We start from the raw sequence: 22,112 nt of genomic DNA, 5'->3' as shown, positions 1-22,112 counted from the left end.
TAAAACAATTTTTGGGCTTAAATTGTCAAATAAACAAAAGTTTGGTTAAAATTGCCATTCACGGTTTTTCTTACGGACTAAAAGAGTCAAATCAGTAAAAATAAATATTTTCCTGGATATCAGTTTGCATGTTTTGACTTCCAGAATAACTGGGTTATTCGAACCTCCACAATCGGTCATACGTTGGAAGTAGGTATGAAGGAAGACTGTCATGAAGAGTCTGTAGATTGTTTGAAGAGTTTAGACATAGCACAAGTTTGCTGCAGAGTTCATGAGTGCTTTAATAAGATTAGAGTATTGGATTAAACCCACGCTCACAAGAATCACTTCATGGATTACGAGCGATTATGACTCAATAATATTGTATATTCTTGAAACTGAGACGTGTGAGTTGTCATTTGCTGGTCGATTGCACATTGATGATAAGTAAATGCACCAGTAACTTGGTGTTATAAAACTTATTATTGTGTGTGATTAGATGATTGAATGCAAGCGATCATATGAGTCGAAGTTTATCCATTCCTTTTACCCAAAGTGGGATAAAAGTGATATATGTGGGCCCCTCGATGATTTAGTGATGACACCTAATCACTTAGCCAAGCCGAGACTAAGTTTATGTGTTCAATTGTAGTATGTTGTTAGTCGTCATAAATTGGAAGTCATGAAACAGTATTGAGAGAATGATTAAAATTCATGTCTTATGTCTATACGATATCTTAAGAATGGAGGATTATATGATCCCCTATCTAAAGGACACGCTTATGATAAGATCAGAGTTGACAACGGTTTTTGAAAGCTACAATTATTAATCAGGATCTGAAGTCATACGCAGAATAGTTATTAGACTTATCCAAGTGGGAGACTGTTGGATTAGTGTCTAAGTCCATAACTATTTTGGTATGTACTTAACCCGATTGTGCATGGTCATTTTGGGTTGCCTTCACCAAAGAAACTTGATAGAATGATTTATGGAGAAAGAGGATTAATTATGATTTATTAATATATTATATAAATAATATACTAAAATAGAAATCATATTGTTTAATTAATAATAGTCAAGAATTAATAAGAATTAATTTTGTGGCTAAAAGACATTAATTAAATAAAGGGGACTAGAATTGTCAATTATGTGATAGTTGAATATTGGGCTAATGGACTCCATATTAGATAGGTGGATGCATTTTATGGGGAACTCCATTAGAAATCATCCACGGCCTCTAAGAAGGGAGTCCATGGGTTGCTTAGGGCCTAAGCAGTCAAATTAGGGTTTCCTTGTTTGATAACCCTAATAGCCTCACTATTTAAGGACCCCTAGAGCACCAAAAACGTGGCCAAGAGTTTCCTTAGGGTTTCTAGACGTTTTCGGGTGCCTTTCCTCTTCTCCTAAGTCATCCTCTTGCTCTTGGTGTTTGTGAGCCATTAAAGGTACTACACTTGTGGTACTTGCTTTCAAAGCTAAGGAGATTCAAGGAACTAGTTGTTATTACTACATAACAACAAAAGGTATGTATTCTATTCTTCTATGTGGATTTCGAAAATAGTAGTGGCATGCCAGGTTTCTTTTTGTGTTCATAAAGTTGTATAACTAATAGTGAAAACATAGATCCACCTTTAGGGTTGCATGCACACATAGGATTGTTTGTATAAAACCTATTAGTATGTGCACCATAGGATGCTGTAGTATACTAAAACCCAACACCTTTTACCTTAGAATGGTTGCAAATGATGTAGAAATCCCATATCCAAGTGTTCCCCTCCTTCAAGATGAGCTTGGCTTCCTTTCTTCTTCTTCTAAGGCACCAAAAATACACTTCTAAGCTTGAAAGGATCCTCAAGGTGAAACTAGGGTTGCACAAACATTTGAGAGGGATGGAGGCAGTTAAGGTGGGTGAAATGAGGCCATAAGAGTGCTTAAATAGAAGACACCCTAAAAATTAGGGTTTTTTTATTTGACAATTACACCCAGTGTATACTGATGGTACACTGATGTACACCTAGCGTACTAGGGCACACCCTAGTACACTCCACATATACCTCGCACGCACAGCGTACTCCAAGGCCAATAATCACACAAATTCCATTAGGGCTCCTTTGCCCACTTTCTTGAACTTAGGGACCAAAATGCAATACATCTTAATTTATGGATCATCAATGGAAGTACTTTAAAACCATATGTTATAGAAGTATTCTTAGGAGCTCCTCTTGGAAGCGACAGAAGGTTTTTAGAGGAAATAAGAGGAATAGAGGAAGAGGATAAGGTTGGTTGGTTAGACATGATTCTCGAACGATTGCAAACACCACGACCCACCGTGCCAAAAAATTTTGGTTAAAAATTGATCAAATAATATTTAACTAAGTTGTATGAGAGGTTGTGGTGTTTGAAGTAATGATAGTATCGAATATTGATCAAAGTGAGACAAGTGAAATTACAAGGAAAGCCCTTGATCCTTTATAAGATCTCTGACATAAAACCTTAGGAGGTGATAATGATCACCTGCCTTGTTGTTTTTTATTTGAATATTAGGTTACAGAAACGACGAAGATAATATGAGTACTAGTGTAGTAATAGAGATAATCGTGTATGTAGTGTGTGTATTAAAGTTGTATTTATAGTATAGACTAAATACCAATAAGTATGATATTTTCAGGATCCTATTGAATCAGCATATACACGTTGTTTGACTTGGTATTCCCGTGTCTTAAGCCTGGTTGAAGTGATTCTTCATTGATAATGAGTCTCATATTGACCATTTCTACACATGTGAGAAAATGAAATAGATATATGACTGTTAATAGTGTTAATAAATAATAATAACAGTAGTTAGGATCCTGAAAGATCTGGGATCCTAAATAGGGTTGATGATCTTGGCCCTAACAAAACTTAGAATGCTAAGCGATGATTTTGAGATGAGTATCTGCTATATTTAGGAAGTGTGCTTGAATAGACACAAGCATTAGCATATTAAGATGCCTAAAAGATATGTGGTTGAGCATGCACCGGTTACTACCCCTGCATCTGTGACAACCCGAAATTTCTATCTTGTATGCTTATTCAGATCTGTCAAAGTTAGACTTGTTTTGCTATCTGTTAGCACTGTTTAGGGTCTATTTGAATGCTCTAAACCCAGTACAATCAAGGTAGGATCCTAGAAATTGGATAACTCGATGCATATCAAGCAAATTCGGGCCAAACACTCCAACATATGGAGTATGCGGCCGCACACTTGAGTGTACGGCTACACACATGTGTATGCGGCCGCACACACATCCCAGCCACACACTCCTACCTATATATTCAGCCCTTGGTCATTTTTGAACACTTTTCCACTTCTCCAAGGCTAGAACTCGAAATCCTCTCAAGTATCATCCAACTTTTCACTTGAATCTTCAAGTTGTAACTGTTTTCTTCCATCTATTTGATGATTCATTGCTCTATCTAGTAAAGATCTACCATTCATCCATGAAACTACTCATTTTGTTTAGATCTTCAAGTGTTCATCAAGAACACCAAGAACACCTACTAAGTTTTTGGACCACAAACACCCTTAAAGGCTTCCCTATTGTAAGTACCACTCCTTGTGCTAGTTACTTACTGATTTACTCCTTAGAAAACGTCCATAATATGATCAATGAGGTGTGTACAGCCGTACACACCCCATGTGGTCGTACACCCCTCCATTTGGTGCTTAAAGGCCTTAGAACTCATGTTCTAGGCTAGCATTTGATCAAGAAAACTTAGGGAGTGAAAGATGGAGACTTGGAATGCACTTTTGACCACTTTTACATGTTCATCATGGGTGTACGGTCGTACACCCCTTGTGTCACCGTACACACCTTTTTTAGGGTCCAAAATGGCATTTAACTTATATTAAGGTTGAGCATTGGTCAAGACACACCCCCTAGATGCTTAAGAGGAATTTAAAACACAAAATGGCATGTATCACCATGAGTGTATGGTTGTACACTCACTTAGTCCGTACACTCTGGCCGTACACACCCATGAGACATAATATTTTGGCCTTACACTCTTATGTGTGGCCATACACCCATTATATGCAACCCTTTCTACTTCTAGCACTTGGATTTAAGTGTTTTCTATGACCTAGGGTGTCCTTACTTGTATAATTAGTTGTTTAAACACTAATTATATACATATATGTATCATTATATGATGAATAGGATCTTTGTGTGTGCTCAAGTCTTCATGTGACACTTAGCATTCTATACCACTTGTTCATCCAAACCACTCACTACAAGTGAGTTCATACCCCTTAATCAACCTTTTAAATGATTTTAAATGCTTTTATGGGGGGATACAAGTTGAAACATTATAGTTATTATATCAATCGCATGTGATTAATAACTATCAAACAAATGGATTTACTACGCTTTAAACTATTTTATCAAGTAAACTAATTCAAACTTTTTATCAAACTCTTTCACATATAAAACACTTTACCAAACTTACTCTTATATGCCAAACCTTTTCTTTTACATATTTTAAACTTATATATTGTCAAAACCATGCCTAATGCATATATAGTTATATAAGTAAGGTTTGAAGGACTTAGGACTGATAACTCAATTTATTTCCTGTTCCTCGTTTGGTTGTGGACTTAGAGTACCCGGTTGTTTGTCTGAGTGTCATTTGACCCTTAGTTATATATTATGTATATATGTATAAGGCATAAAAGCTTTTATCTCAGTTCCATACATTCAGTCATAAAAACAATTCTACTAGTAAACTATAATAGGTATAGTTTAGGAAGATACTACTCGTTACTTCTAGTACAATGAAACATACAAAGAGTCAATTCATACATGAGTCAATACATACTATTATGAGAAATAATACAAATATACTATGACGAGAAATGAAGAGAACTTACTATTATGAGAAACATAACGAATATACTATAAAGAGAAATCAGATAAAGAACATACTATATTGAGAAACTAGGAGAACATACTATACATTATACATAGAGAACATACAATACTCTAGTACATACAATACATATACAAGTATACTATAACATAAATGTGAACCACTGTTTCGGGGCATGTCATCAATGCCTTGGCTCGATTTGTATCCAGAGTCTCCGAGAGGGAGAGCGTGAATTTGCGTATAGATCTATACTGGATTGACTATCCTACACCTTGATGCTAGCTATAGTGGGACCTGCAGGTCTACGGGTGCCAAATGTCATTTCTTCCGACGTCTTTCATTTTTGTGTTTTTATTCGATAGTATGGTACAATCAAATCACATTATACCTTAATAAATAACCGGTTTAAGGTAGTTAGTACAACAATAGTTACAATAATACAACACTACAGTACTATATTATTTTCCCATTGCATTCACTTTGTGATCTTCTCACATAAATGGTAATGTATAAACTATATTTGGTTAATAATAGTCATACTTGGGAAAATTACACACTTTTACAAGAAACGAACATACAAAATAGTCGGGCCTTGGTAGAAGGCTACTTTTAGTAGAAAATATAGGATTTTCTAGGAGATACAAACATTTATAAACATTTACAAACATATACAAATTTTTACAAACTTATACATTCAAACACTTACAAACATTTTCATACAAACAATGACACTAAAATGCTTATGAACTCACCAGCTTTAAAGCTGATAAACTCTTTCAAAATAACTTGTATTGTCAGGTCATCAGTAGACAAATACCAATGCTAGCTTTTGAGAAGATGGAGCACATTCAAGACTCATCTATTACTTTGATTCATATTTTTGGTGTCTTATAAACTATACATAACACTTGTATTAAAATACATTATTAATGAAATTGATGATGTTGTTTTCTTGTTTACTATTATTCTGTGTTGTGATACTATACATGACGTCCTCCACCCCCGAACGTTTCCGCCGTTCCGGTTTTGGGGTGTGACAGATTGGTATCAAAGCATCGTTTATAGTGAATCGAGTATATCAACCCATAAAAGATATACAAACTATAAACACAATGGGATTAAAATACTATGACCAAAAGTTTATACTTTTAAATATAAAATATTTAACCAAGTAAACATACCTGAATTCATACTAAAATATGTTGTCATCAGGACAAAACAAAAGTATTACGATTGCTGAATATCACAAGTAGGCTTGGGGATGTATGGTTAGTTCTAGGAGTGACATAGCCTGATCAACTATGTAGGTCCGAGAAGTGGTTAGCATATGCCCAAGAATGGTTGTGATGTGGCAACAAGTCTAAAAACTTACCAATATTATTACAATGAAAACATTAGAACAAAACATAAACCTAAAATACTATAGGAGTATTTTGTGTTACTATAATTCTTATCTGAGAACTAAAAAGGTCTTTATTAGTAGGTTAATAGTTGCTAAGTGGATACGCTAAGGTTATACACAGACTGAGAATCTGTGATCTTTGCTTTAGTCCCTGTTCCTTGTTTAGCTGTGGGTTTAGAGTTAGGGTCACTTATTCGAAGGTCTATCCTGTTTTGATTACATATAACTGGTATGCACTATACAAGTATTGAAGTAACTAATAAAGATCATCTTATAATTATCTAATTAGTATGTCTATTAATTATTTCTTTATCCCTATTCTCGCATAGATAACGTGGTTGGATTCCATCCCCACGGTGACCTGTACTTCCCAAATGAAGGCAATGTTGGATGGCTTGAAGAAGAGCCAGAAGATGATCATCCAATCCCTTTTGGATGATCGCCATGCTGAAGGCTTTTTTAATTGTTCTGACTCCGAGCCTGAAGTCAATAACCTACCCCCAGTGGCTCCCATCCCAAATCCTAACCCTTGTCCAACTTTTCAAGGTCGGACGCCTCCTTGGGTGGAAAGCTTGGAAACATGGAGCCAAGAGCAGAATCATCCCATGCCATACAATGGAGACCGAAGCTTTTATGACCTGAGTGAAGGAGGCTCAGCATACAGGGTCTTACCAATCCTGGTCTGCAGAGTTGCCCGAAACGAAATTCAGGACAGGACAACTCTCCAACGAATCATGGAAGTTAATGCCAATGCGAGAATGCATACCATTCGCACCGTTCATCTTGAAAATGCTCGGGAGAGGTCTGCGACAGACCACGAGGCCCTACAGCAAGAGCTTGCTGCGAATCGGGCTGAAGTCATAGAACTCCGGGTTCCCTAGAGAGTTTTTGAACGACACCTTCTTGACATGGGGCGTCAACTAGCAAGATTGAGGGTTCACCCGAGGGGTACACGCCACCGGTAGAAGATGTCTAGCTCATCTTTTCTTTTGTTTTAAGGAATAGCCTTTCTTATCTGTGCTCTATGAAGCACTTGTCTGTAAAATATTTCTATCTTTCAAGTACTTTAACTAGACTTCTAAGCTGTCAACATTTTCCCTTTGGATATGATGTAAGACCTACTCCAAGGTTAATTTTCCCGAACTTATTACATCTTGAATATAAATGATATTGATAGTCGGCTAATTCATGTAACAATCCTTGTTCAAATACTTTCATTCTGCTATCAATAGAATTTTATCCAAAGCTCACTTTCGTCAAATTATTGAGTTGTGGTAATTTAGCTCAAGGATCAATTCCAATTCCTGTCGAAGGTTGGATCATGTTATCCACCAACCAATGATAGCCTAGTTTGAAATATCAATCGTCTAGTGACCATTCTATGAACTTACTTCAACTCTTTTTCAGTACTGCATCATAGGGATGTAGGTCAAACCACCGAGAACAGTTTAACAAAACGAAAAATTTACATTTAAGTAAAAGAGTAGAATACATCTAGTGCCGACCATAATCACTCACGAATTCCTTTTCTTTCATATAACAGAATCATGTCGTCATCCAGAAATAGTCAGCCGAAATACAAAACCCCGATCCTCCATATTGATGCTGCTACCTTCCAAGTCGCGGTAACAGCTGTCGTGACAGTTGTCCTTGCACACTTCAGTGTTGGCAACACAAACAAGGCTAGCAAAGGTGTTGATAGTTCAAATTGTTGTATCGATCCGGGAAATCAACAAATGATAACAGTCACGGACACCCAAAGTCACAAATCTGAGTATAAGAAACGAAAGCGTCAAGCCCAAAAGGAGCGCAAGCGATCTTAAAGACTTCCCATGCAACAGCAACAAGCGGCGACCCTTTCCACTTCAGCACCGATCAAACCATATGAGGGAACACTCCCGAAGTGTAACAAATGTAATTTTCATCATCATGGAGTTTTCCATGATTTGCAATGCAATAATTGCAATCGAATAGGACACACTACTCGTGTCTGTAGAGCGCCAGTACGAACCATCACCCAAGCCACTAGCATCGGGGTCAGCCCGACTTGCTATGGTTGTGGTGAAACCGGACACTATAAAAGGAATTGTCCAAAAGGGGGGACAACGAAAGCACCCGTGTCCACATAACTCCGACCCGACACATCACTTCCACCACCGATGCTAGTGCAAGCTAGATATTTCACATATGCAGTGAGATAGGACATCTTAAGAAGGATTGTCCCATAACAAAGAACTCTGGTGCAGACGGGAAGATACTAAGGATCACTGCCGCAGGAGAGACTACTCCAGACCCACGTTGAAATACTAGTGTGTTTCGTTATAATAGACTTATAAACTGTTAAAAAAACCAGTGCAACTCAATTCACATCTTTCTACGAGATCCCATTAGTCAAGGGACCCTCGTGCTGCGTGTACTTGCTTTATGTAGTATACCTTGTTCGCAGCAGTCGTCTTGTAGATAAGCTATAGTACTAAAGCTCTGTCAAAAGTTGCATTGTTGTGTTTTTGTAACACCTTTCTGAAATAGTCTAACACCTTTTATTTCGAGTAGTCCGACATTATCATTTAACTTGAGTCAATTTGATCCTCACAAGGCTAGTTTCGTGGGGAAATTCTTTTCCCTGTAATCGCCTTTCTAATGAAGCCGTCATTCCAGAACTCCGAGGTGCTTATGTGAAGAGTGCTTGATGCTTCGTACCCTTCCCGAAGAAACTTCAGCAAACCTCCCTGGAATACCACTCGTACAGTACGTCAAGTTCGATCCGAAGACCCATGTGGTTAATCTATCGGTAAGGAATATATATGCAAGGGTGGTATATAATCAAGGTTCTACATGCTTAGAATTGATGATTCCGCTTTACCTTCTTTTCCTTGCTTGGATGTGAACTTAAAGAAGAAACATTTATTCGAATGCCTTTTCAATCTTAATTATACACGACTTGTATACACGAGATTGTGATTGATGAACCAAATATGAGTTCTAATATGATGAGAAATCAGATAGAGAACATACTATAATGAGAAACTAGGAGAACATACTATACATTATATAGAGAGAACATACAATACTCTAGTACATACAATACATATACAAGTATACCGTAACATAAATGTGAACCACTGTATCGGGGCATGTCATCATTGCCTTGGCTCGATTTGTATCTAGATTCTCCTGGAGGGAGAGCGTGAATTTGCGTATAGATCTATACTGGATTGACTATCCTACACCTTTCTACTAGCTATAGTGGGACCTACAGGTCTATGGGTGCCAAATGTCATTTCTTCCGACGTCTTTCATCGTCGTATTTTTAGTCGATAGTATGGTACTATCAAATCACATTATACCTTAATAAATAACTGGTTTAAGGTAGTTACTACAACAGTAGTTACTATAATACAACACTACAATACTATATTATTTTCCCATTGCATTCACTTTGTGATCTTCTCACATAAATGGTAATGTATAAACTATATTTGGTTGATGATAGTCATACTTGGGAAAATTACACACTTTTACAAGAAACGAACATACAAAACAGTCAGGCCTTGGTAGAAGGATACTTTTAGTAGAAAATATAGGATTTTCTAGGAGATACAAACATTTATAAACATTTACAAACATTTACAAATTCTTACAAACTTATACATTCAAACACTTACAAACATTTTCATACAAACAATGACACTAAAATGCTTATGAACTCACCAACTTTAAAGCTGATAAACTCTTTCAAAATAACTTGTATTGTCAGGTCATCAGTAGACAAGTACCAATGCTAGCTTTTGAGAAGATGGAGCACATTCAAGACTCATCTATTACTTTGATTCATATTTTTGGTGTCTTATAAACTATACATAACACTTGTATTAAAATACATTATTAATGAAACTGATGATGTTGTTTTCTTGTTTACTATTATTCTGTGTTGTGATACTATACATGACGTCCTCCACCCCGAACGTTTCCGCCGTTCCAGTTTTGGGGTGTGACAACATCCCAACCTATCACGATGGTAGGAGTTTCGGTGATGATACAAGCCATGCCAGACTGATAAATAGAGGAAACTAGACGACTCCTATGGGAGGATAACGATGAACCTACTGTACCTATTATACAACTTCAACTGAATGACGAGCAGTTAGAAGAGGGATACTATAGCAGAACCATTAGCTAAGTTGAACTGTAAACAGTTAGGAGGAACAACCTGGATGAAGGAATTGAAAGAAGTGAATGTAAGTATAATGACTTCATGACATCCATACCACTAATACTTTCTGGAATCCCAACACTAGTGAAAGTTATATATTGGATATCTAAAATGGAGATGGTGTTCGAGAGTTATGACTGCACTGATAGGCATAAAACAATCTTCGTTGCCAGACAACTGGAGATTGGTGTACTGAGCTGGTGGAAAGTGTTTGCTGATTCTATGCCAAAGAGAAAAGCGTGAAAGATGTCATGGGACGAATTCATTGTGAAATTAAAGAGGGAGTACTACTCTGAGTAAAACCTTCTTGAGATTAACAATGAATTTTAAAATATGAAGAAGGGCAAAATGAGTGTCAGCGAGTGTGCTGCAATCTTTACTGAGAGAATGAAGCGAGATCCTTACTTGGTTGAAATAGGAGAAAAAAGGAAGTTTGAAGGAACTTCAAGATCCAATAAAAAGATCATATTTTCAAAGTCTGGCCCCAACAACAAGAACCTTGGGGGTAACACTGAAGCGAAGTGCTGTGAAAAGTGCAAGAAGAAGCACTTTAGGAAATGTGGAAAAGAAGTGACCTACTATAAATGTGGAAGGACTGGTTACTATTCTAATGAGTGTACTTTTAACAAGAGAGTGTGTTACTAATGTGGTGAGGATGGACATATTCAGAAGTATTTCCCAAAAAAGAAGGAGATTGAAAAGCCTAACGTGTTACCAAGGCCAAAAGTGAGAGCATTCCAGATGACTATGGAATCAACAAAGGACGAAACAGATGTTGCTTCAAGTATATTTCTAGTAAATAATTTCCCTGCCTATATATATATATATATATATATATATATATATATATATATATATATATAGATTATGGAGTGAACTACTCCTTTATTTCTTGTAAATTTGGTAGAAAACTATCATTGCCTGTATATAGACTAGATAATGCTTTATTAGTCAAGGTTACTAGTGGAAAGTTTGTACTTGTTAGCGAATGCATGAAGAACATCATCCTTGACTTGAATGGGAATAACTTTCATGAGGAATTATTACCCATTGATTTAAACTGATTCGAACTAGTATTAGGAATGGATTGGCTTAGTACGAGATACTATATAGAAAGAAGATGGTAAGAGTAAACCCTCCTAGAAGAGATCCATTTATTGTGTATGGTGACAAATGCCGAGTGAATTCTAGAATAATCTCTATGATAAAAGCTAGAAAATTTGTGGCCAAAGGATGTACATATATCTATCATTTGTGATTGTTGCAAATAGGTAGAAAAAGGAGATGCAAAGAATACTAGTAGTGTGTGATATTTCAGAAGTATTTCCCGAAGATCTTCCTGAATTTCCCCCCTGATAGACAAGTAGAGTTTCAAATAGACTTGTTACTAGGAACGACAATAATAGAAAAATCACCATAAAAATTAGCACCGATGGAGATGAATAAGCTTATGATGCATCTTCAGGAGTTTTTCGACAAAGGTTTCTTTAGACCTAGTTCTTCAGCCTAGGGAGCTCTGATGTTATTCGTAAAGAATAAGGATGGAAGCATGAGAATGTGTGTAGATTATAGAGACTTGAATAAATCAATGGTGAATAATAAATACCTATTGTCTAGGATTGATGACATGTTTGATAAATTGCAAGGCAAAAGCTATTTCTTGAAGATTGATCTCATGTCGGGGTATCATAAGTTGAAGGTGAAAGAACAAGACATTGAGAAGATAACATTTAGAACGAGATATGGACACTATGAGTTTTTGGTTATATCATTTGGACTGACCAATTCTCCAGCGTGCATTTATAGATCTAATGAATAGCGTTCATAAACCTTTCCTTGATAGATCTGTAATAGTGTTCATCGATGATATTTTGATTTACTCGAAAACCAAAAAGAGCATGGAAAGAACTTGCAAGAAGTATTGGAAGTTCTAAAGATAGAGAAGTTGTATGAAAAGCTCTCAAAATATGATTTTTGGATCCGAGAGGTTCAATTCTTGGGTCATGTGGTTAACCGGGAAGGTATAATGGTTTACCTATCGAAGATTGAAGCTATAATGAAGTGGGGAGGACCAAAAAGTCCCTCTGAGATTCATAGTTTTCTAGGATTAGCTGGATATTACCGAAGGTTTATCCAAGGTTTTTCTTCAATAGCTGCTCCATTGAAAACTTTGAGCCACAAAGGAGTTACCTATACATGGAGTGAAAAGTATGAAAAAGCTTTTGTGAAGTTAAAGAAGTGTTGTGAGAAACACCAATCATTGCTTTACCCGATGGAGTTGAAGATTTCACGCTTTATATTGATGTATCAGGAGTTGGGTTAGGTTGTGTTCTAACCCAAAGATATAAAGTGATAGCATATGCATCTTGAAAACTAAAAATCCATGAAAAGAACTACCCTACTCTTGATTTGGAGTAGGCAGCAGGAGTTTTTGCACTAAAGACATGGAGACATTATATTTATGGCACAAAGTGTAAACTTTTAACTGATCATAAGAGTCTTTAGTATCTCTTTGATCGAAAGAAACATGATACAAAGATGTTGGCTAGAGTTACTCAAGGATTATGACTGCATGATACTTTACCACCCTGGTAAAGCAAATGTCGTAGTTGATGCTTTGAGTAGAAAGATAAACTTTAAGAGGAAAAGGCCAAGGGCATTAATAATCGAAATTGTCTCAACAAATTTGGAAAGTATTAAGAAAGCAGAGGAGGATGCTTTCAGAGAAGATAATTGAAAAGAAGAATGCATGGGTAGGACATTAGTATTTGGAAAAAACAACCAAGGGTTAGAGGTATTTCAAAATAGAATTTGTGTGCCAAAGATGGGAGGTATAAGAGATATTCTCATGGAAGAGTCTCACAAAACCATGTACTGTATTCACACTGGAAGCACCAAGATATATATGGATATGAAACCATATTACTAGTGGACGACAATCAAGCTTGATATTTCTAAGTATGTAGTTGAGTGTGTGCATGTGCGAGAGTTAAGGTGCAACATCAGAAACCATATGAGAATTGGAACCTGTACCGGTACCCATGGGTAAGTGGGAGGACATTACCATGGATTTTTGAGACCAAATTGCCCAGAACAAAGGGAGTCCACGATATGATTTGAGTAATCATAGACCGATTGACAAAGACTATACATTTCATAGCAGTCAATGAGTAGTGGTCTATGGAAAATCATGCAGAAGTTTACGTGAAAGAGATAGTGAAAGCTCACAGTGTTCCCTTAACGATCGTGTCAAACCGTGATATTTGTTTTACTTTTAGATTTTAGAGAAGTTTACATGAAGAGATGGACACGAAATTGTGTTTGAGTACGGTTTACCATCCACGAACTGATGGTCAAAGTGAAAGAACAACTCAAGGTCTGGAAGATATGTTAAGAGCTTGTACTTCTGAGTTTTATGGATAACTGGGATGAGCATCTACCATTGGTCGGATTTTCATACAACAATTACCATTCGAGCATTAAGATGGAACCTTATCAAGTCCTGTACAGATAGAAGTTTTGTACGCCGTCTTTGTTAGCTTGAAGCCAGAGAAAATCAGTCTATGGGTCCTGAGATTGTTCATCAAACCTCCAAGAAACTGAAAGTGATTAGAGAAAGGATGTTAGTAGCTCAGGATTGTCAAAAGAGTTATGCATATAAAAAGAGACAACCAATTACTTTTGAGGTTGGAGACCAAGTGTTGCTTCAAGTCTTCCATGGAAGGGACTTACAAATTTGAAAGTGAGGAAAGCTAAGTCCAAGATTCATTGGACCGTTCAAAGTTCTTTAGAGAACTGGGAACCAAACTTACAAACTGGAATTGCCAGCTGAACTGGAAGGTATTCACAACACCTTTCATGTTTGTTACTTGAGGAAATTAATGGGAGAAGTTTCTAATATGATTCCACTCTCAGAGTTAAGAATTGATGAGAACAAGAGGTTAATTGAAGAAATCGAAGTCATTGTTGACCGTAAGACTAAAAAGTTACGAGGTAAGATGGTTGAATTAGTGCTTGTGCGATGGAAGCATACATCTGGGCCAAACCTCACATGGTAAACAAAAAGTGACATGATGAGTCGCTATCCACATCTGTTTGCTGATGCATGATTCTGGGAAGGAATCATCCTAAGGGGGAGATAATTGTAACACCCATGTTTCTCGCTAGGCATTGATTAGATGATGTAATAGTTAGAGTCAACATTTGTGACCTTTATATGAAGTAAATACGAGAATTATTTGAGTATTATGTGATTTTTTTTGTAATTATATTTATTATACATGCTTATAATAAATAAAATAAATATAAATTAAAATAAGCATCTTAAATAAAATAACAATTAGGACGAATAACCTTGATGAAAGTCGAATTAGTCATAATGAGGATTTCTAGGATATAAGGAATGGTTAAATCGGGCTTAGAATAAAGAAGTTATGACCCGTTGAAGTTTCACGTTCAACCGGGTACAACATCGAGTGTCGTAAATAGTGAATCGGAGATTAATTGCTTATTAGCCTAAGTGATCTAAACAAAAGTTTTAGTAATCGTAAAATTGAGAGTGTGCATATAAAGAACGTCTAAATCTTACTTCATGAAAGGAAGTTATGATTTTTTGAAGTTTCAATACAGTTGTGTTAACATAGAAATCAAATTTTAGATCGGGAAATTTTTAGTCGAAAAAATATATATGAGAGTCGAATATCATGTTAATAGGACTTCAACGATATAAAGACAGTCGAAAATGGAGTCCGTAAGTAAAAGTTATGAAATTTACACGGTCGTTAACAGTGGAATCTTCGTAGATTGTTAAAATAAAGATCGGTCAAGAATTAGCCAATGGAGTCTAAATGAAATTTGTAGATCTTGTTGATAGCTACGCATAGATATAAAGAATGACAAAATGGAGCGTGTATGCTAAAGTTATGAATTTTTGAAGATCTGTAGTTTTACCCGCGTCCGGTGCCACTTGTCAACACTAGAGGCGAAGCCTTGTTGCCTACGCATGGTCACGATGTGACATGCCATGTCTCACAAAGTGAGAGCCTCTTGAACAGCCTATAAATAGTTGCGAGACTTGTTTCATTCACTACATCTTTCACTCTAACTCCTTTGGAGAACTCCCACTCTTCTAGCCCCAATCTTTTTGGGATTTCAACTACTTTAGCGAGGTTCTAAGGTATCTAAGAGCCCGACGAAAAGGAGCTTTCGGGTCGAGATCCCGCCAGTGCAATTCTCGACTTTTTGCTAGAAACTCTGTAAGTTGAGCTACACTAATTACGCTTTAAATGTAACTTATATTTAAGTTCATCATCGTTATTATGAACCTATAAACAAGATTTATCAATAATTCCAACTTGTTATACTCGTTATCATTATTATGAACCTATAAACAAGATTTATCAGCGATTCCAAGTCGTTATACTGATTGATCTACTTACGGGGATGATGATAATGGTAGATTTAGTTATGTGTTTAAAGTGAGATTTCCAAACAGTATACTCTTTATAACAAACAGACCCTACTTCTGATATGATCTTACCAGGTTGTTCCTTATCAGCAATATATCAGTAAACTTTGAATTAATGATGAATCCAGCCTAATAGTTAATTACAAGAAATAATAAAGTAAGACTTAGTGATAATTGAACCTAGATCACATCAAAGGAAAGGCTAAGTGATGAAGCGAAGTGCTGCCCAACTTTCCAGTCATCACTTTAACAAGTGAGTGCGTAGTTACTTTCATCTTACACGTAGAGATAAAGTATCTAGATGATTAAATGTTATGTGTGCTTATTATATGTATTTCTTTATGTCTGTGTTAGATGAATATTTGATTTATATGGTATATGTATTTTTCATATATAAAATATATCAGGTAGTGATGTGTGATAAAAGATGATATGATCATGAGAGAACTTGACTATTGATGAACCAGTCATCTAGCAGAGTATAGATGAAGACCATTGACTATTCTAGACCATCAGTGGAACGTTGGCAGACTCGCAACCTGTAGGTGTTAGTGAACTATATGTTCATGCCTTATTGACATATATTGCTAAAGGAATCCCTGAAGCAATATTGTCTACTCATTACTTATAGTGATCCTTAGGATATGTCCTGTGAGATCAACATTTTAGGATCAGGAAGTGAGAATAATGAGAATGAGTAATCAGGTGAATTATTTGATGTGAAATATATAATTAATGAACTTAATTATTGTGGTTTGAAAGCCCTATGTGCTCACCAGACACCCAAGCTTTACCCATTCAATTTCTTTGTATCACAGGTAGCGCTACGAAGACACAAGGATGATAAGTGATTTCAGGAGTTATTAGGCCATAGTATAATAAATTTTTGTAAGGCTTGACAAAGCATGTTTATGCTTATGTATCTGTATCCAATGATGTCATCCCAAGGTTTTTAACATATTAATGAAAAATGTTTCTTTGGAAATATTTGAATATTATGTTTTAGGAACAAATTCCACAATTTTAATGAATACTCTGAATTAAATAAGCATAAAGAAAAAGTTTTAAATTGACCGTGAAAATGAGAATGTCACTGTCTTCGTCAGAGATCTAAGATCTCCAATGTGAGTGGTTTCAAATCGTCTTAGATATACGATCTCTGGCGTACACCTTCATCGTTTTAGAGTCACCGTCTAAGGTTTCAGTTATTCACCTTCATTGTCTCGGATTTAAGATCGCCACCGCCTAGGGTTTCAAACCACAACTTAGGGTTTTAAACCACCGCCAGTGTTGCAAATCGAGCTCTGTTGTCTGTTTGGGGATTTCATGATTGATTTTCACTTTTGGGTTTCATCTAAAAAGGATTCGTGTTTAGTGTTAATTATAGGTTTCAGATTTTGGTTTGGTTAGGTTATAGTATCAATTTTCTGATTTTATTCGGGTGATGGTTAAAGGAGGTGCTGACAGTGATAGACGTTGATGCCAGATGAGAGAGAGAGGATGATTTTTGGTGGTAGTCCGCAACAGTGGACGGTGGTTTTCCAATGGTAAAATATCCAGGGTCGTTGGGAAATTCTTGAAAGAAAATAAAAAAGAGAAAGAGTTATTAGAGTACTCCTTTAGTGCAATATATTGCATTTATATCAATAAAAAAATAAAATAAAAATAAAAACCAAGAATAAACTTGAAAATTAAATAATAATAAAAAAGAATCCAACATTATAAACCACGATTCCTGTACAGAGCGTATGTTATGATCGTTATTATTAGAAGAAATAAAAAGAAATGAAATAGGGTCTTGGACTTAAGAAATAAGAAGAAGTTGCTCAATGCTCATCATCATCATCATCATGTCCGAAAGAAGTAAAATACCAATACCCTGTTCATCTACAACGAAAACGACCCCAACAATGGCGTCTCTCTCCCCCTCTCCCAATTAATTCCAATGAATTTACAAATTTCAAATTCCCAATCAGATTGATCCGTAGATTCAAAGCATTCTTCTTGATTTTAACAGCTCACTTTCAAGTTAGTTCAACCCACCGCCATCATCTCTTCTACTCCTCAACCACTCATCTCTCTCTTTTTCTTTCCTTCTTCAACCATCAAGTTCAAGTGTACATATCATTAACCATCAAATTCAAGTGTACATACTTCAAAAATCGAAACCCATCTCAGATATAAACTTCTGTGGAGTAGAAATTGATTTGGGCAAAATATGAAGCTGCTAGCTTTGCAGCAGAGCTATGCAAATCGGGGGCGGAGCAACAGTTTCAGAGGCTTATCGCCGTTAGATTCGTCTGTAGATGGAGGCGGAACCGTTAAATCGCCGGCGGGTATCTTTTGGTTGATCCTTCATTGTTTATGCTGTCTGATTAGCCTCGTTCTTGGATTTAGATTCTCTCGTCTCGTCTTCTTTCTCCTCTTCTCAACTTCTTCCATTAACAATCTCTACACCACAACATCAACATCGTTCGGAAGCGCCACCGATATAGCCGAAACTCTGTCGTTTACTACTTCCCTCCGGTCCCTCTCGCCACCTGTAGCTAATACTACATCTGCTGTTGCAACCAGTAGCAGAGTGGTGGTCGGCCGGCATGGGATCCGAATCCGACCATGGCCACACCCAGACCCGGTGGAAGTCATGAAAGCTCATAAATTAATTGAAGCAGTTCAGAGAGAACAGAAGGTTCAATATGGGATCAAAAACCCTAAAACTCTAATTGCCATCACTCCGACATATGTCCGAACTTTTCAAGCTCTACATTTAACCGGATTGATGCACACATTGATGAACCTGCCCTACGATGTGGTCTGGATCGTGGTGGAAGCCGGTGGCGCCACAAACGAAACCTCGTCGTTGTTAGCCAAATCAAAACTTCAAGTCAAACACATCGGATTCCCGAAGAAAATGCCCATTTTTTGGGAGGCTCGACACAAGATGGAATCCCAGATGCGATTGCGAGCATTAAGGTAAACTTAACAAACCCGATCAATCCGCTTCAATTTCTAATGAATTTCATTATAAGTAGACTCGTTTTCCATGATTTAGAGTCGTGAGAGAAGAAAAGCTAGATGGGATTGTAATGTTCGCTGATGATAGTAACATGCATAGCTTGGAACTCTTTGATGAGATCCAAAAAGTCGAATGGATTGGAGCTCTTTCAATTGGGATTCTAGCTCATTCAGGGCATTCCGATGAAGACCCATTTGAGATTCAGAACACTCTAAACGAAAAAGATGAACAGAATTCAGTGAAATCACCATTGATGCCAGTTCAAGGTCCTGCTTGTAATTCATCTGATCGGTTAATTGGGTGGCATACATTTGATTCTGGTGTATACAAAGGAAAAAGTGCTAATTACATTGGTGATATGGCAATTGTGTTGCCTAGGAAGATGGAGTGGTGTGGATTTGTGATGAACTCGAGATTGGTATGGAAAGAAGGTGAATTTAGGCCTGATTGGATTAAGGATTTGGATATGGTTGATGAAGATGATGATGAGAGTCCTCTTTCTTTGGTTAAAGATTCTTCAATGGTGGAGCCGCTTGGTGGTTGTGGGAAGAAGGTGATGATGTGGTGGTTGAGGGCTGAGGCGCGTGCAGATAGCAAATTCCCTTCTGGGTTAGTCTTCTACTCTTCTACTTTTAATTTAAATGTTCTAAAAGAAATGATATGTTGTGAATTTGATTATTGCAACTTGAAATTCCAAATAGTTATTTGATTATGATTTTAATGTTGTAAAGTTTTAGGGCCAAAATAAATAGATTTTGAGAAATAAGGGGTTGGAAGAGTGAAACTAGATATTTTTTAGGGTAAATAATACTAAATAGAGGTGTTTATCACTAAAACACCAAAAAAGGAGCTTTTCTCTATGTTTTGCGTGCGCTAAGGTTATGTTTGGCGTACCAACTGAACATCTAACTTGCCATCCTAGTTGAAAAGTTAGTTGTTACCTGAAAAGCTAGGTGATAGTTGAAAAGCTAGTTGCGAGCTTATAAGCTAGCTGATAAAAAATAATGTTTGTTAAAAACTAGCTGATAAGCTAGCTGAAATATATAAAATGACATTTAGGATAATGTGTTTTCTATATAACTAATTAAGGGTATGTTTGGAATATTTTAAAAAAGCTTCGGAAAAGCTAGTCTAAGGCTATGATTGGCGTACTAGCTGAAAAGCTAGCTGTTAAAATATAAACCTAGTTTTTTAATAAAAACTAGCTGATAAAAAATAACGTTTGGTCAAACTAAGCTGAAAGATATAAAATGACTACAATGATATTTAAAAGAATGTGTTTCTATATATAATTGTGGGGCATATTTGGAAAATTAAAAAAAAACTCATAAAAAGCTAGTCTAAGTAGCTTTTTTAAAATGTTAGCTTTTAAGCTACCTTTTGGCTTGCCAAACATAACAACTTAAAAGATCTTGAAAAATAAGCTAACTTATTAGTTAGCTGTGTCGTGCCAAACACAACCTAAATTAGCTTATAAGCTAGCTTTTTAAAAAGCTATTTGAGATACCTTATTGATAAGCTCATGGGACTTTTTCACAAGATTTCCAAATATACCCTTAGAAAAAATAAAGCTGCTTTTATGAAAACTTCATGTTGCTATCGGAAGATTTCCAAATATACCCTTAGAAAAAATAAAGGTGCTATTTGAGATACCTTATTGATAAGCTCAAAATAAGTTATATGAAAATTAAGTTATTATAATAAATTCTAATTATTTTAAAACTTTTTTCGGATAAAATAACTAAAAAGCCATTTTTATGAGAATACGAGGTATGTGTCATGAAGTTGATGTAATAAAAAGGCAAATACGTAATTTTGTTTGAGATTTTGGCAATCATATTTTTGTTGTATTCCCTTTGAAATCAATTACTTGATCATTTAAACAATCAAACGATCAAAGATATAATCTTTTATCAAATATTATAATCTGAATGTTAAAACTTCATGTTGCAATCCTACTCAGATTTGTGATATTCAATTAAACCGATTACGATTTTTCGCCTTTTTGTTACACTTGTAATTTTGCAAGTTGTTAACAAACCATTATAATACTACATAACGTCAATTTTTAATATGATTAACTATGCAATTTATTTTAAAACTGTTTCATACAATATAACATTAGTTTTTAATTATATATATACATAAATATCCTTTTCTGTTATCTTAGATTTGTCTTCTAGCTTATCAATTACTTTTTATCACACTCTTATCACTTTACCTTTGTAGGGGAATGTTGGTTGCGTTGACTTTGTTGACCTGTGTTGACTAGGTTTGACCTCTTTGATTTTGACCCTCCTTGACTTTGACTCCTCTCCATTCTTTGATTTTTGACCTTGTAAACTTAAGTCCATACATACAAAGTACAATAGCAACAAACTTCCACTATTATAAAATTTCACAATAATATTAAATTCAAACACTGAGTATGATTCACTTTTATATATGATGCAGATGGAACATTGATCCTCCATTAGAGATGACAGTGCCAGCTAAGCGAACTCCATGGCCTGATGAAGTTTCATTGACCACCGAAAAGGTGATGACCACCACAACCATAGAGAACACCGTAAGTGAAAAGCGCCCAACAAAAACTCGGACACCAAGATCAAAACGCACTTCACGGAGCAAAAGAAAACACGAATCAAGAAATAATGCGGATGCACGCAAGAATTCTGGTGAAGGAATTGATAATTAGGTCAACATATTATATTATATATATTGTGTCAATATTGGAAAATTGAAATCCAAGAGTGAAAACAATGAGGTGAAGAAATTTTTAATACAAAGTAAATAGATGGTGGATTGTATGGACTAATAGAAAATTTCTTAGTTTTTATATTTGTAATGATTTCGTTAATGGATCGTGAATCAGCCAGTTTTAAGGCATCATTATAAACTAATGATTGAGAAAAATATAAATCAGTTGCATTTCATGGCTAGAAGGATTTTTGTAGATACCCGTTACAAGAAAACATCCCAAACGCCTTCCAATAGCTTTCTTGTAGAAGATACCAGTTGCATTTCATGGCTAGATAAGAATCACCTAAATATGTAATTTAAACATGTAGGAAGCTTTGCAACCATGGATGAAAAAGTAGCAACTGAATGGCATGTTGCGTAACC

At 36.0% G+C, this 22,112-nt stretch overlaps 1 protein-coding gene across 1 annotated transcript; it reads left to right on the top strand.

The window, feature by feature from the left end:
* The first annotated feature begins 17,724 nt into the window (after positions 1 to 17,724).
* LOC145043893 (putative beta-1,4-xylosyltransferase IRX14H) lies at positions 17,725 to 21,889 on the top strand. The gene is made up of 3 exons (XM_078992661.1): positions 17,725 to 18,943; positions 19,023 to 19,595; positions 21,441 to 21,889. Exons 1-3 carry the CDS (start codon positions 18,189 to 18,191, stop codon positions 21,682 to 21,684), a joined length of 1,572 nt encoding a protein of 523 aa, XP_078848787.1. The 5' UTR covers positions 17,725 to 18,188; the 3' UTR covers positions 21,685 to 21,889.
* Positions 21,890 to 22,112: the final 223 nt, after the last annotated feature.

The sequence above is a fragment of the Lactuca saligna genome, chromosome 4, assembly GCF_052625555.1.
Source record: "Lactuca saligna cultivar CGN05327 chromosome 4, ASM5262555v1, whole genome shotgun sequence".
NCBI lineage: Eukaryota > Viridiplantae > Streptophyta > Magnoliopsida > Asterales > Asteraceae > Lactuca > Lactuca saligna.
This window is presented reverse-complemented; position numbering and strand designations above follow the sequence as displayed.

What these genes read in the sequence shown, in the direction of transcription:
- LOC145043893 (XM_078992661.1), top strand. Translation starts at nt 18,189, where the DNA reads ATGAAGCTGCTAGCTTTGCAGCAGAGCTATGCAAATCGGGGGCGGAGC. An exon ending in ATGCGATTGCGAGCATTAAG is followed by an intron (nt 18,944 to 19,022) that starts GTAAACTTAACA and finishes TCCATGATTTAG; the next exon opens with AGTCGTGAGAGAAGAAAAGC. An exon ending in GATAGCAAATTCCCTTCTGG is followed by an intron (nt 19,596 to 21,440) that starts GTTAGTCTTCTA and finishes TATATGATGCAG; the next exon opens with ATGGAACATTGATCCTCCAT.